General features: G+C 40.3%; 1 protein-coding gene across 1 annotated transcript in view; it reads left to right on the forward strand.

The window, feature by feature from the left end:
- Positions 1-17,143, forward strand: part of LOC127623023 (capping protein, Arp2/3 and myosin-I linker protein 2-like) — a 93,999-nt gene that overhangs the window by 27,168 nt on the left and 49,688 nt on the right. The window contains 12 exon segments of the mRNA XM_052097238.1: positions 217-326; positions 452-529; positions 1,539-1,669; positions 2,157-2,336; positions 2,598-2,768; positions 4,989-5,058; positions 5,146-5,227; positions 8,181-8,277; positions 8,778-8,817; positions 10,160-10,332; positions 10,466-10,534; positions 10,620-10,713. Of these exon segments, the coding sequence (XP_051953198.1) occupies positions 217-326; positions 452-529; positions 1,539-1,669; positions 2,157-2,336; positions 2,598-2,768; positions 4,989-5,058; positions 5,146-5,227; positions 8,181-8,277; positions 8,778-8,817; positions 10,160-10,332; positions 10,466-10,534; positions 10,620-10,713 (1,295 nt within the window).

Consider the following 17,143-nt stretch of genomic DNA (forward strand, 5'->3'; position numbering starts at 1 on the left):
AACTTTGGCATGCCACTGTATAATGATAAATTGAAATCAGTACATTCCAATCCAGCTAATGTAGAAAACCACATAATACTGGCAGATTTGGGATTTTTAAGAACACTTTTGCTTATTAAGATATGATCAAGTCATGTGGTGATATTCTGGATGACAACACTGAAGTCCACTTTTTAACTCATCACTCTTCATCTTTCACCTTTCCTGTTGCTCCAGGCCTAGGGTCTCTGGTTCAGGTTCTTTATCAGAGTACATCTCTGTGCAACACCCTGACCCACCTCGACCTGAGTGGAAACATCGGCTGCCTGGCCACAGAAGAGGCTGTAGTGAGTTTGAGGGTGGATTGAAGTGATTGATACAGTACATCCCAATGATATTAGTGTATTATCCATATAAACAATATAAGTGCTTGATGTCTGAATCATTTGATGCTGCACTCTCTTTCTTGTAGGGCCTTTATAAGTTCCTGACTGCTCCAAATGTAGTTTCACACCTTGACCTCAGCTTTACAGACTGCCCCTTAGACACAGTGAGTCACAGCAGAAGGTGCCATTTTTGGACTTTACAGAATTATATTGCTTCATTTTTTTAGTAGATTGCTCAATTTGTTACATAAAATGAATCAGTGAGTTAAGTGGAAGTTGCTGACATTTATAATATTTGTCCAGTTTTTTGTTAGTTAAACTGAATTAAATTCATTACGTTCTCGTGGACTCATTCGACGTCATCATCCACTGTTGAAGTTCAGTTCCAATAGTCAAAAACGCAAGCACAGAGAATGCATAAAATTACCCGGATGTGTTCTTGATTAGGTGTTCTACACAGTGTAAAAAATGTATTATAATTTTTTTGGTTCCTGGGTAGTAAGTGTTATTTCCTAATTGCTTATGCCTCAAAGTTATATAAAATAGCTATTATTAATATTTTGATTTGTGACCCAGGACAGTGATATTTTGAAATTTAATTTTCCAGAACATTCCAGATAGATTCAGTGCTGAGTAGACTTGGAGTAACTTTTAGAACTTTCAAGTAATATAAATAGTAGTATAAATACAGGGGGCAATAAGCCCACCAGTTCAGTTTATTTCCAGCTGCCTAAGTGGATACATATCTCCATATTTCTGAGATGGCATCAAGAGGCTGCAAGTATCCGGCAGATGCATTTTGCTAAGTCTGTGGCCAATTTATCAAGACAAGAGTGAAAAATTACTCCACGGAAGCATCTGCTAAGATGTGTGAGGCCTACAAGGCATGCCTGTCGGGGATCAAGTCAAACCCTGGGCACCTCATTTCACCTGCGAGCACTGCAAAAAAAAAAATGTTTTTTTTTTATTTAAAAAATTTAAAAATATATCATATGTGAAAAATGTTGCGAAAATCTCTTACACATTAGTCATGGGTGAAATAAATGTATTTTTGTAGGATGGTACAGAGGGGATAAGAGAGCCACGAAGTTCACTATCTCAAGAATTTGGAGGGAACCCACTGACCACTCAAGCAACTGCTACTTCTGCATGGTGGACCCTTCCAAACATCAGAATGGCAAGAATGCACCTGCTATCATGTATCAGGACCTTCTTTCATCCATCGCCCTGGTGCCACGCTACCATGAGCTCTCCGTACACACTGCTCTGGAGAGAGAGCAGCCGTCTTTAGAAGAGAGCAGCAAGTCAGAGAGCGAGGAAGACGTTGTAGATCCAGATGACATTTTCAGAGGTGGAGCTGAGGAGAGAAACCCAAACTACCCAGACCAAAAAGAACTCAACGACTTGAATTAGATATCACCAAGTCCAATGCCGTGCTTTTGACGTCTAGGCTCAAGCAGTGGAACTTGTTTGATGGTGTGCAAGTCGCAGATCAGAGGAAGCATCACCAAATTTTTTCCAGCCACTTCATCCATCATATACATTTACATTTACATTTATGCATTTGGCAGACGCTTTTATCCAAAGCGACTTACAGTGCATTTATTACAGGGACAATCCCCCCGGAGCAACCTGGAGTTAAGTGCCTTGCTCAAGGACACAATGGTGGTGGCTGGGATCGAACCAGCGATCTTCTGATTACCAGTTTACCAGTTATGTGGTTTAGACCACTACACCACCACCACTCCATGTGGATCAAGATGGGCTCTGCTTCTGCCACAATGTGACCAGTCTGTTCGAGGTTATCGGAATCGCCTGTAACCAGGATGAGTGTTGCCTTTTCATTGACAGCTTTTCCAGGAGCCTTAAAGCCATGCTGCTCCATAATGGTAACAAGTGCCTGTCTCTTCCCCTGGATCACTCGGTGGACCTCAAAGAGGATTACAACAGCATCAAGAACTTGCTGGATGAGTATGGCTGGGAGGTCATATGAGACTTCAAAATGGAGGCATTCCTGATGGGTCTCCAAGGCAGTTTTACCAAGTTTCCCTTCTATCTTTGCCTTTGGGACAGCAGGGACACCTAGGCGCACTATCACAGGTGGGTCTGGCCACATCGGACCGAGTTCTCTGTGGAGAGGAACAACATCAAGTGGGAGCCACTTGTGGACCCCTGGAAGGTGTTGATGCCACCACTGCACATCAAATTTGGCCTTATGAAACAATTTGTCAGAGCTCTAGATAAGGAGTCGGTAGCCTTCAAGTCCCTTCAAGGCTTCTTCCCTAAGCTGTCTGATGTAAAGGTCAAAGCCGGTGTCTTCATCAGGCTACAGATAAAGAAGATCCTGGAGTACAATGAATTCCCCAAGAAGCTCGCTAGTATGGAGAAAGTGGCTTGGAACCTGTACATAAACACATGGAGGAAACAATTGCTAAAAGACTTTATTCTTTCAACATTTCACAAGTCTTGCAAACTTCACTGGTGTGATAATGGCAGTAGTTCTGCCACTGGCTACAAATGTGCTGTGATTGTCACTTGTGCAACAGGAAGATCGCATCACATCTCAAAGCTCACAATAGATGCGTTCTTCGTCCTCCTATCCTTCATTCTTCCAAGGCAGCTTGGCAAGACTTCTTCATAAGAACACAAGTCCATTCCCTGCATTCTTTGCATTGAGAAACACACATTGACTCAACTCTTTGTTAAAATATAGATGTTGAATTCCAAATGGCATTTTTGCGCCCTTATAGGGCACTGCAGGAAGGGGATGCCAAATGAGGGGTTGTTCCAAAATAGTGGCTTTTCAGTTTTTTTTAATTTTATTTATCTTTTCACAATGGCCCTTCCACAAGGTTGTTAACGAGGTGTACATTCATACAGTAATGCCATGCTCCTTTCAGAGTACTCACTTAAAGTGTCTGCACTTCGGTAGGGCATAGGTATGCTTACTTGCGATTGGGATTCACCCAGTGTTGTTCACCACTGAAAAACAATTACGTGAATGAGAAAGATTTTTTCATTTCCTTAAAAGATTCATTCAAAAGACTGATTTGTTCATGAATGAGACAACACTAGTTTGAAACCAGAGTACAAATACACATATTTGTATGTGAATATGCGCTAGACGGATGTATTTATCATTTGCGAAGAGTCCAGCTGTTTTTTCAGCATTGTGTGCGCGGGTGCGCCACATGTTTATTCACTGTCTCAGGTATAAAAAAATAAGCATGTTAAGTTTAAAAATCATGTCTCAAGACAACTGTGTTCTGTTATCCACCTTTTTCCTGAATAGAGAAGTGTTCCATGATTCTCAACGGATGGCTGTTTTTAATTTACGGTCTCCACTCACATCCGCGAATGTTCTTATATTAGTACATAATGTGATGTTAAGAGTATTACATTTGAAAATGTTTTAAATAAGCATGTGGCTCCATAGTGCAGACACTTAAGATATGAGTTTTTTGAAAGTGCTTTACCTGAATGGGTAGACAACACGAAGTGATAATCTGAGGTTAGTTAATTACTTTGAATTGTTATGACACCCAACAACTGCACAAGTTGAGCCTGATATTCATTTCTGTTCCAACTTATGCTTAAAGCGGTCATAACATGAGCAATCACATTTTCAACATATAAGAGTACAGTACAGTACTATAAAAACATACTGTAAGTTTCAGAACCCAAAACTTCCTCCTCACTGCAAAAAGAGCATTTGCTGAAACCAAGCTGCCAAAACGACAAATTATCTACTTCCTCCACATGATGTCACACTGTGGTATACATTTTCATCTGACCACCTACACAACACATCAATGCCTGCTTTACCTTATCGCTTCTGTAGGCCCACCCAATGGTGAATAGTTAGATGGCAAGTAGAGAGTAGGTCAGTCAAGAGCAGAGAGCTAGTAATAACAGTGGGCATTTACTCTGAAGTCTTAAAGGAGAAGCAGCACCAAAACCGAGCATTTCAGATGTAGGGTGGAAAATTATCATGTTTTCAAAATATTACTGTTTTTTGTGTGTGTGTGTGTGTGTGTGTGTGTGTGTGTGTGTGTGTGTGTGTGTGTGTGTGTGTGCAAAAAAAAACATAACTAATACTATAAGTGCACCTCAATGAACGCATTAAAATAATAAAAAAGGCATGTCATGGCCCCTTTAAATGGTTAGCTCATTTTGGTAGTTTTACATTGCTTCTTATTGAGACCAGAAACAGAAAACAGGCCATCAGAATTATCATGGCGCCATGCAGTTGTTGCTCAGAAAAACTGTGGAAATGCCTTGTGCTGTGTCTAGCTGTTTTATTGCAAATGCGTTTTGGTATGAACAGCCCCTAGGAGAGTAGTGTAGACAGCGGAATGCTTAATGCTTTAGATTTCTTTTGAATGGAATGTACGCACCATTTTTTGTCAGAAATCTAAATTATTCAACATTATTTACTTAATGTGTGTTTAACTGTATAAAAGCAATACCACATGCTCAACCATACTGTTGACAGAATAGTGAACTCTGACAGAAATTCAGCAGCAGTTGAGTCCATTTTTCTGATAAGCAGAGTAACTTTGAGTAGCTTTGTATTGATTGCTTCTTTGGTCTTCATTAATGGATGGTATGAATGTTGTTTAGATTGTTGCTACAGGGCCTGGCCACCAACGCTCATCTGTCTGACCTGGAGCTCGATATCAGCTGCTGTGAGGTACACACACACATGCACATACACGCACACATACAAATGTCAAGGTATGGCATTGTACATATGTGTGTTTCTTTGTGATTTGTGTAGCTGAGGTCAGCCGGAGCTCAGGTGATTCAAGAACACATCTTTGAGGCCAAGGCCATCTGCAGTTTAGATCTGTCAGACAACGGTACAGTCTCTAATTTTATGCTTTTCTCACCGCAATCCTCCATCACTTTCATACCTGCCTCTTTCATTCTGTCAGATGTGTTGAATTGCTTTCACTCTCACAGAGACCTTGCTATTTCTTAACCTCTATCTCTCTATCTCACAGCAGTAGTAGAGGGGTTACAGGGTCTCTCACATCAGGTTATAAATCATATTTGATACATGGAGGCATGAATTAATCTGACTGTGTGTGTGTGTGTGTTCCTGTCTCTTTGAAAACCTCTTCATGAGATAAGAAAGAGGTAAAAGTGGCTGTTATTCCTAAATACCACAAGAAATAATGATAAAGACTAGGGCTGACGATATAACGCGTTAATTCAGTGCGATTAATTTTACAAAAAATTAATTAATTGCGATTAATCGCATATACAAATATTTGCTGAGAAAGCCCCTCATATAAAATAATTCAATATATAAAGATTATACATATTAATATCAATATATAATTAAACAAAGTTATCTTTAAGTATTTAAAAATGATATATATATAATAAAAAATATTCAGATAATTAAAATGCATTACATTCTTGTGGCAGAAGAGTTAATCATTGAAAAGACAATACAAAAAGCGGCTTTAGAATACAATGTATTGTTTACAACCATATTATTAATCATAAGTCAATCATTAGCATACAGTTCACAGCAATCCATTTCACAAGTGAATTTGTCAATCAGCTGGAGATTTATTATGAGGGCTTGTTTAAGAGCCCGTCAATTTACACCTGCGTTAGACATGCTTGTGTAGTATCTCAGGTGTGTTGTGTCATAAACATAAAATGGTTAGGTCACTGTGTCAAGTTAAATATAGTTTAATACTCAATCTTTAAACACATCTTGAGATCCCTTAGATCACATTTGCGCGCCTTCAAGTGTTTTGAACGCAAGAATGTAACGCACGTTTGCGTTGTTCTGCCTACAGAAGTGTTTTCTTCACTGTATAAACTGCGCATTGCTCATACAGCTGAAGTTTCACTTACTGCCCTCTGGAGTAAACAGGTGGTACTACAAGCTTCCATTTCTCAGGAATCTTCCCTTTTATGGTCCGGTGGCATTGCGATTAATTGTGTTAATTATTTTAACACGTTATTTCTTGTCAAATTAATTGCACTGAATTAACACGTTAAATCGACAGCCCTAGTTTAAAGATTGAGTATTTTATGTTTATGATGCAACACACTCGAGATGTCTGATGCAGGTGTAAATTGATGGGCTCTTAAAAAAGCCCTCATAATAAATCTCCAACTGATTGACAAAATTCACTTGTGAAATGGAGACTTATGATCAATAATATGGTAGTAAACAATAGTAACATTGTATTCTAAAGCTGCATTTTGTGTTGTCTTATTAATGATTAACTCTTCTGCTACAGCAATGTAAAGCATTTTAATTATCTGAATATTTATATATATATATATATATATATATATATATATATATATATTTTTAAATATTTAAAGATAACTATGTATAATTATATATTGATATAAATATGTATAATCATTATATATTGAGTTATTGTTATATTTCTCAGCAAATATTTGTATATGCGATTAAATGCGATTAATCGTGATTAATCGGGACACCATGTCATTAATTCGATTAAAAATGTTAATCGATTGACTGCCCTAATAAAGACCCTTTCACACCAAACTCAACACAAAAGAGAGAGACAAATTGCAGACAAAATATTTAAAGTGTTAATTCTCCCAAAAATGATAATTATTTCATCATTTACTCCCTCTCATGCCATCCCAGATGTGTATGACTTTATTTCATCTGCTGAACAAAAATTTCTCGGCTCTATAGGTCCTCACTATGCAAGTGAATGGGTGGCAAATTTTTGAAGCTCCAAAATCCACATAAGGTCAAAATAAAAGTACTCCAGATGACTCTAGTGGTATTCAGAAGCGATATGATAAGTGTGGGTGAGAAACGGATATTTAAGCCCTTTTTTACTATAAATTCTCCTCCCTGCTCATTCAATTTTCACTTTTACATTCTCCTTTTACAGCCCCCTAATGGACAGGGAGGAGAATTTATGATAAAAATTATTTAAACTGACCTGTATCTCACACACACCTTTTAAATAGTGTCTGAACACATGGATTAAACCACTGGATTCATATGGATTACTTTTATGCTCCCTTTATGTGGATTTTGGAGCTTAAAAATGTTGGCACCCATGCATTTTGAGGACCTACAGAGCTGAAATACTCTTCTAAAAATCTTAATTTCTGTTATGTTGAAGAAAGTCATTCACATCTGGGATGCAAGGACGGTGAGTAAATCATTAGAGAGTTTTAATTTTGGGGTGAACTATCCCTTTTAACATATCCCAAATACAAATTAGGGATACACATTTTTTTGTTGAAATGTTTGTCAAACCTTGTGCTGTGTAGTGGGCGGCATTACATGGGGTGTACAAGTACACTATCTTGTTGTACCGAAGGCATTTGATACCTACACCTCACTGTAATATAAAACAGCCTTAGACCTTTGGGAAAAAGAAAATATAGAAAACAAGTATAAAGACATATTGAATCAGATTTTGACTTCAAGAAATAGTTCACCCAAAAATTTTAATTCTGTTATCATTTACTCACCCTCATGTTGTTACAAACCAGCATGATTTTATTTCTTCCATGGAACACAAAAGACAATATTAGACAGAATGTAAGTGACAGCCTCAGTCTCCATTCACTTTCACTGTATGGAAGAAAGAGCAGCATCAACATTGTTCAACATTTCTCCTCAGAAGAAAGAAAGTCAAACGGGTTTGAAAGGACATGGGGTGAGTAAATAATGACAGAATTTTCATTTTTGGGTGAACTATACTTTTGTTTCGATACAGATCACAATAAGCGATTTGAGTTTTCTCTCTCTGTCACTTTCGTCTTTCTTCTCCGCTCCCGCAGGTTTTGAGGACAATATGGTTACTCTAATTCTCTCCATTGGTCACAGTCAATCTATTCGACACCTCTCAATTGGACGCAACTTCGCCATGCAATCTAGGTGAGATGGATTCTTTATTATTTATTATTTAGAAATAATGCCTTTATTTCTTATAAGCTGAAGTGTGCAATTTCTTTCTAATTTATAATACTGTACTTTCTCCTATTCAGGCTTAATAAGCAGAGCCAACTATATGTTGTCCACTTGAGGGTTGATTTCCCTCAAATATGTAAACACTGTAGCTCTGAGGCAGCTTCTCTTTTAAAGCATGCTGACCTGCCAGACATAGCAACATTAATCTCAACCAATAGGGTGAATTGGGTGGGACTATTTGTTTGTTTGACCATTGGAAGAGTGTTTGGGAGACCTGTTTCAAAATAATCACTATTTTGACAATTCAGTTTGTTCCTGCAGAAATGACACACTTTTGTTTAAAGAAGTTTTCTATCCTTCTTTTAATAGACGCATCCAGCTCACTCTCTTTACCGCATCCGCTCCATCCCTTCTTCTTCCTTCATTTATATTCCTGGAGCATGTTTTAAATGCCTACTCTCTCTCAGAGCTCTTACAGATGTACAGCTAATTCAGGAGGAGGAGTGTGTGAGTAAATCATTTGTAATAAGAAACACTACACTGTACACACACACACACACACACACACACACACACACACAGTTGTGTTTCCATGTTTTATGGGGACTTTCCATAGACATAATGATTTTTATACTGTACAAACTTTATATTCTATCCCCTAAACCTAACCCTACCCCTAAACCTAACCCTCACAGAAAACATTCTGCATTTTTACATTTTCAAAAAACATAATTTAGTATGATTTATAAGCTGTTTTCCTCATGGGGACCGACAAAATGTCCCCACAAGGTCAAAAATTTCGGGTTTTACTATCCTTATGGGGACATTTGGTACCCACAAAGTGATAAATACACGCTCACACACACACACAGACACACACACACACACACACACACACACACACACACACACACACACACACACACACGTTCCACATTATTTCATTAGAATCATGCCTTAGTCACAGCCAGTCATAGACAGGTTCTCCAAATTGGTAACATTATTACTTCAAAATAGGATCACTTCCCCATCCACAAATGATCTGTATATCACAGCTCCCACCTACAGCCCTTAGCTCTCATAAAACATAGAGGAAGAACTGCTGTTTCTGGCCTTCAAAGTAACCGTTTGCATCAGAGTGTTTCTATATATGTCTGTAATACAAAAAAAGAGTAACCAAAAAAGAGAAGAAGTCCACAGAGACACCCCCACATCCCTCCAGCAAGCCTTGAGTTTTAATTACCCACAATCCCTCTCTGTGAAGGCATGCCTGAGCTCAATAATTACACAAGCAACTCTCATTCAAAGACAGGTCTCATTAAAATAGACTCAACTTGATGTAACTTCATCCACATTAAAATAGGCTTTTTTTTTTGCCCTCCAAAGGACCATTGCTGGCCTCTTGATATCCAACCAGTTAGATAATGTTTTAAAGCTAATTAAACTTGGACCTTCATTGAAATCTTAATGAGACTTCCAAGGTTAATAACCCCATGACAGTGACTCTAATGAAAGATCACTTGATCAAGGAACTTATCTCAATATATCCCAACATCTTACACTGTATAATATTTTAAGATTCATAAGTAATGCTAGCCTCTCAGTAAATAAAATGAATTGATGTTATTTGGAAATAATTCAAACAATGTATACAATAATTTTGATAAGATCAAGTTTTTTATTTTATTATCTAGTTTTAATATTTTACATTTATAGTTTAAAAATGATACATAATCATTCTATTTAATTGGTAACCTGCATTTCTATCACAGAACCCTTGTTTTTATATGTAGCTAAGCATATTATATAAAAAGGTTTTTCTATAATGTATTTTCCTCTCTGTCTCTAGCCATTGGAGTCTTTCTCTGTGTGCGACTCAAAATTGAAGACTGGCATCACCATCCTCATCAACAGTCTGGGGAGTAACGCCAGTCTGTCTAAGATTGATATCAGTGGCAACTTTATTGGTGACACAGGTGCTAAGATGTTAGCAAAGGCCCTCATGATCAACACCAAGCTAAAGTAATTTTTCCAAACATGGTGACTACAGTTTGTATACAGTATTTGCCCCTGTTCCAAGAATTAATGAGTATCACAAATATCTTTATTTATTCTTATATTATCAAGTGAGGATTTGCTTCATTTTCTGATACAGAACACTGGTTTGGGACAAAAACAATGTGACTGCCAGTGGGTTTATTGATGTAGCCAATGCCATGGAAAAGTGAGTCCACACCTTTTGCAGATTTTTAAGTGTTTTGTACTTTAATTTTGGAGAATTAAAGTGTGCATTTAATTTCTTCACACAGGAACATGACACTACAGAACATGGCGATTCCAATAAGTGATATTTTACAAGCCTATCGAATCAACCCTGAGAAGACCGAGGAAGCTTTACAGAGAGTAAGTTCTAGATGCCAGTTCTGTAGAAAACCTGCAGAACCAATAATGAGATACAGAACTGATATAATGGCCCCAAAGGTATTTTTATACTCTTAAATAGGTACAGTAGTTCACCCAAAAATTATCTCATAATGCCATCCCAGATGTGTATGACTCTTTCTTTTGCTGAACACAAGTTAGGATTTTTAGAAAAATATCTCTGCTCTGTTGGTCCATTCAATGCAAGCAAATGGTGGCCAGAACATTTAAGCTCCAAAAAGTACATACAGGCAGCATAATATTAATCCATACGACTCCAGTGGTTTAATCCATATCTTCAGAAGCAATATAATACGTGTGGGTGAGAAACAGATCAATATTTAAATCCTTTTTTACTATAAATTTGCATCCCTGCACCATCCAGTAGGTAGCAATATGCAACAAGAATGTGAATTGCCAAAAACAAAAGAAGAAGAATGTGAAAATGAAAGTGGAGATTTATCGTAAAAAGAACATAAATATTTATCTGTTTCTCACCCACTTTGATCATATCACTTCTGAAGATATGGATTTAACCACTGGAGTCGTATGGATAACTTTTATGCTACCTTTATGTGCTTTTTGGCCACCATTAACTTGTATTGTATGAACCTGCACAACTGAGATATTCTTTTAAAAATGATCATTTATGTTAAGCAACTAAAAATCAAACATACATGGGATGGCATGAGGGTGAACTATCACTAAGTCACACTTAAAATGTTTGAAAGATCTCTTAAATCCCAATAAGCATAAACTGACAGATTAATTTATCGATTTAATGTTTAGCATGAGTTTTTTCCCACTTATAACTAAACCAAGTAGAATATCATCACACTGTGCAACTCTAATAGACAACATATTCACAAACCGAATGGACGATAGTCTAAAGAGTGGTTTGTTACTAAATGACATAAGTGATCATTTGCCAGTTTTTGTGACTTGTATGGGTGATTATGTGAAGTATAAGGAAGTTAATGAGGTTAGTTACAGGAGAATCAAAACTGTTGAATCAATAAATACACTTAGAAGTGTATTACTTGCATATAATTGGAAAAAATTGTATGATGAGACTGATACCAATAATGCATACGCAACATTTCTGTCCACCTTTAAATCTTTATATGATGAACACTGTCCTTTAAAACAATTAACCATAAAGCACAAATTTATAGAGAGACCATGGATGACAAAAGGATTAAAAATGCTTGTAAAAAAAGAATACCTTGTATAAAGAAATTATAAAACACAGAACTAAAGAAGCTGAGAATAAATACAAAATATATAAAAATAAATTGACCAGTATCATGAGAAGTAAGAAAGATTATTATAATAAAATATTAAATGATAATAAAAATGATATCAAGGGTATATGGAAAGTGTTAAATAATGTTATAAGGAATGGACCAATGAATAAAAAATACCCTCAGCATTTTATAGAAAAAGAGAGGACATTAAGCAACATGGAAGATGTGGTCAATGGGTTTAACAATTTCTTTGTAAGTGTGGGAGCAAAGCTGGCTGATGTTATTAAAAGTCTTCAGATTGAAAGTGAGGCGAAGGCAGTTGATTATTTATATAGTAACCCTAACTCTATGTTTTTGAAACCAGCGGAGGAAATTGAGATTATTGAAATTGTTAATAATTGTAAGAATAAAAAGTCAACAGACGTGAATGATATTGATATGGTCTTAATTAAGGATGTCATTGGTGCAATCGTTAAACCATTAACTCATATTTATAATTTGTCTTTAAAAACAGGTGTATTCCCAAGCAAAATGAAGATTGCAAAAATCATTCCACTATATAAATCTGGAGAGAGAAATCAATTCACGAATTATAGGCCATTGTCTTTACTCTCTCAGTTCTCTAAAATATTAGAAAAATTGTATGTAATTAGATTGGACAATTTTATTGAGAAGCATGAATTATTGGTTGACAGTCAGTATGGATTTAGGACAAACAGATCTACATCAATGGCACTAATGGAGTTAATTGAAGACATTACCAGTGCTATAGATAACAAACAGTACGCAGTGGGAGTATTTATTGATTTAAAAAAGCTTTCGATACAATAGATCATCGTTTGTTAATCAATAAACTGGAAAAGTATGGTATCAGAGGAGTTGCATTAGATTGGATGAAAAGTTACATAAGTAACAGACTTCAATTTGTTCAAATGGGTGAGTACAGATCGGAGTGCTTGGGTATCACCTGTGGAGTACCACAGGGGTCAATATTGGGTCCGAAATTATTTATTATGTACATAAATGACATATGTAGGGTGACTGACCTCTTAAAATTTGTGATTTTTGCGGATGATACCAATATTTTTTGTTCAGGGGAAAATTTGAAGCAGCTTTTGGAGGTGGCACATCAGAAATTAATAAGTTAAAAATTTGGTTTGACTTAAATAAATTATCGTTAAATTTAGATAAAACCAAATTTATACTGTTTGGTAATCGTAAAACTGATATACAAGTAAAAGTTATGATTAATAATGTTAAAATAGAAAGAGTGTATGAAAATAAATTTTTGGGTGTGATTCTTGACCATAAAATTTGTTGGAAACCCCATATCAAATATGTTAGAACAAAAGTAGCGCAGAGTATTGGAGTAATGGGGAAAGTAAGGCATGTAGTGAGTAAAAAATCACTTTTTATTTTGTATTGTTGCCTTGTGTTGCCTTATTTAAATTATTGTGTTGAAGTATGGGGCAACACCCACAAAACCACCTTACAAACATTAAGCACAATACAAAAAAGAGCAATTAGGATAGTAAATAAGGTAGGATATCATGAGCATACTAATTTACTATATTTAAAATGGCACACTCTAAAGTTTAATGATCTCGTTAAATTTAAGGCCGCTCAATTAATTTATAAAGCAATAAATAAACAGCTGCCTGGAAACATACAACAGTTATTTACATATAGGGTTGGGGGTTATAACTTGAGAGGGGATTTAAATTTGAGTCAACATAGGATTCGGACAAAACTCAAAAGCATGTGTATTTCGATTTGTGGGGTGCTTTTGTGGAATGGTCTGAGCAGTTTGATCAAACAAAGTGTTAATATGTTGCAATTTAAAAAAAAAGGTATAAAAGTTTTATTTTTGACAAGTACAGAAGTGAAGAGGGTGAATGATAATTCATTATGATTGTAAATGCAGTTTGATTGTTTTTTGTTTTTTTTTTTGGTTTATGATTTTATTGTTTTCATTATCTTAATACTAAGATAAAGCATTATTGTAATTTAGCAGGTTTTTTTTTGTATTATGTAAAACGTTATGTTAGATTTATCTTCTTTGATTGTGAATTGGTTTGGGTAGTTACTGGGGGTAGGTCTTGATAAGCCTAGAGCTTCTACCTATCCCTTTTCGAACAGGTTGATTATTGTTTTTGTGTTTATTTATTTGTATGGAAATTTCATACGTATTGCTGTCTTCATTTATTTATTTTTATTATTAATTTATTAATTGTTCGAAATAAAGATTTCATTCATTCATTCATTCATTCAATTTCTTTGCAATAGATACAAAAAGATCAAATCTAATGGCATCAGCAAATAAAGGATGACTGTTACGCGTGCAGACAGCGAAGGCAAACAAGGAGAGCGGGTCTAAATGCAAGCTTACTTTATTATAAACAGATAAACAAATAAACAAATAAACACAGAAAAAACCCACAATGGGGAAATAAACACAAGACATAGGAAATGGGCAGGAAACACATACCAGGCTAACAACACTCAACGAACGACAAGGGGTGAACAAAAAGCAGGGCTTAAATACACAGTGAGTGATGACTGAATGAGATACAGGTGAAAACAATGAACAAAATGGCAGTGAAGATGGCAGGTGGATTCTGGGAAATGTAGTTCTAAACAATGACAAGTGAACACGAAGGCTAACCAAAAGACAAAAGTGAAAACTAAGGAATGCAAAGGTGGCAGACAAAGGGCAACAGTGAAACAAGACAAGGAATTCCTAACATAGCCCCCCTCAAGGATCGGATTCCAGACGATCAAAGTAACATAAAACAAAACAAAAAATGTCCATGACTGGGGGGGAGCTTGAGGTGGGCAGACAGACCAAGGGGGTAACGAGGGGCAGACAGACAGTCCAGGGGGCAATGAGGGGCAGACAGACAGTCCAAGGGGGCACAGAGGGCAGGCAGGAAGTCCAAGGGGGCACAGAGGGCAGGCAGGAAGTCCAGGGGGCAACGAGGGGCAGATAGACAGTCCAGGGGGACACAGAAGGCAGGCAGGAAGTCCAAGGGGGCACAGAGGGCAGGCAAGAAGTCCAAGGGAGCACAGAGGGCAGGCTTGGGGAACCTGGGAGGAGGCCACTGGACAGGGACTGGGTCAGGGGGCCTGGGAAGAGGCCACAGGACAGGGACCGGGTCAGGGGGCCTGGAGGGAGGCCACAGGACGGGAACAGGGTCAGGAGGCCTGGGAGGAGGCCACAGGACAGGGACTGGGTCAGGAGGCCTGGGAGGAGGCCACAGGACAGGGACTGGGTCAGGAGGCCTGGGAGGAGGCCACAGGACAGGGACTGGGTCAGGAGGCCTGGGAGGAGGCCACAGGACGGGAACAGGGTCAGGAGGCCTGGGAGGAGGCCACAGGACGGGAACAGGGTCAGGAGGCCTGGGAGGAGGCCACAGGACGGGAACAGGGTCAGGAGGCCTGGGAGGAGGCCACAGGACGGGAACAGGGTCAGGAGGCCTGGGAGGAGGCCACAGGACAGGGACAGGAGGCGGAGCTGAGGGAGACTCACGAGATGGAGCTGAGGGCGGTGGTGCCGTAGGCAGCTCTAGAGGTGGAGGCCTGGAAGGCTCTGGAGGCGAAGCTGAGGGAGGCTCTGGAGGCTCAGGAGGCGGAACTGAGGGAGGCTCTGGAAGCTCAGGAGGCGGAGCTGAGTGAGGCTCTTGAGGCTCAGGTGGCAGAGCCGAGGAAGGCTCAGGAGGCGGAGCCGAGGAAGGCTCAGGAGGCGGAGCCGAGGAAGGCTCAGGAGGCGGAGCCGAGGAAGGCTCAGGAGGCGGAGCCGAGGAAGGCTGCGCCGTAGGAGGCTCTAGAGGCGAAGACCTGGAAGGCTCTGGAGGTGGAGCCGAGGGAGGTGGCGCCATAGGATTCTTTAGAGGCGGAGCCCTGGAAGGCTCAGGAGGCGGAGCAGAGGAATTCGGCGCCATATGAGGCTCTGGAATCTCTGGGTGAAGAGCCGTAGGAGGCTCGGGAGCCTCTGGAGGCGGAGCTCTGGGAAGCTCGGGAGGCGGAGCTCTGGGAAGCTCGGGAGGCTCGAGGGGCACAGGCTCTAGGACGGGCATGACCATTGGCGCTGGCTTTTGGTCAGTCCTGGCTAATGGCGTTGGCCCGGGAACGGTCGAGGCTACTGGCGTTGGCCCGGGAACGGTCGAGGCTACTGGCGTTGGCCCGGGAACGGTCGAGGCTACTGGCGTTGGCCCGGGAACGGTCGAGGCTACTGGCGTTGGCCCGGGAACGGTCGAGGCTACTGGCGTTGGCCCGGGAACGGTCGAGGCTACTGGCGCTGGCTCAGGGACGGTCGAGGCTACAGGCGCTGGCTCAGGGACGGTCGAGGCTACAGGCGCTGGCTCAGGGACGGTCGAGGCTACAGGCGCTGGCTCAGGGACGGTCGAGGCTACAGGCGCTGGCTCAGGGACGGTCGAGGCTACAGGCGCTGGCTCACTGTCCTCTGAGCCAACAGGCTCTGGCTGGGTGACCGTGGTATGCGCTGGCTTGGGTTCGCTGACCGTGGCTGACGAGGGCTCTGGCTGGCAGACCGGGGCAGGCGAGGGCTCTGGCTCGCTGACCGGGGCAGGCGAGGGCTCTGGCTCGCTGACCGGGGCAGGCGAGGGCTCTGGCTCGCTGACCGGGGCAGGCGAGGGCTCTGGCTCGCTGACCGGGGCAGGCGAGGGCTCTGGCTCGCAGAACGGGGCAGGCGAGGGCTCTGGCTCGCAGAACGGGGCAGGCGAGGGCTCTGGCTCGCTGGCCGGGGCAGGCGGAGACTGGGGAGCAGAAGCCTTTCCTCTTCTCCTCCTCCGCCGGGCGGACGAAGCTGGCAACGCTGGCTTGTTGGCCGTGGCAGGCACGGAAAGCCCAGTGGCGGAAACCGGGATCGAGAGAGGTGGTTCCCTGGCAGCGAGTTCTCCCAAGACTAGATCCACATATTCCCTCCACGTGAGGTCTCTGGAGTTCGGCAATCCCCTCAGCTGGTATGTTGGTAGCCCGAGCTGGTAGATGGTTTTCAGGGATGTGTCGTCGAAGCCGGTGTGGATGGCAACAGCGGAAAAGAAGTGGGAGTACTCGCGGATGGTCAACTCCACCTGGGTCAGTTCCATCAGGTAAGCTGCTAGATCCATATTGGTCGTTCGTTCTGTTACGCATGCAGACAGCGA

This window comes from Xyrauchen texanus, chromosome 29 (genome assembly GCF_025860055.1).
Source record: "Xyrauchen texanus isolate HMW12.3.18 chromosome 29, RBS_HiC_50CHRs, whole genome shotgun sequence".
In the NCBI taxonomy this organism is placed as follows: Eukaryota; Metazoa; Chordata; class Actinopteri; order Cypriniformes; family Catostomidae; genus Xyrauchen; species Xyrauchen texanus.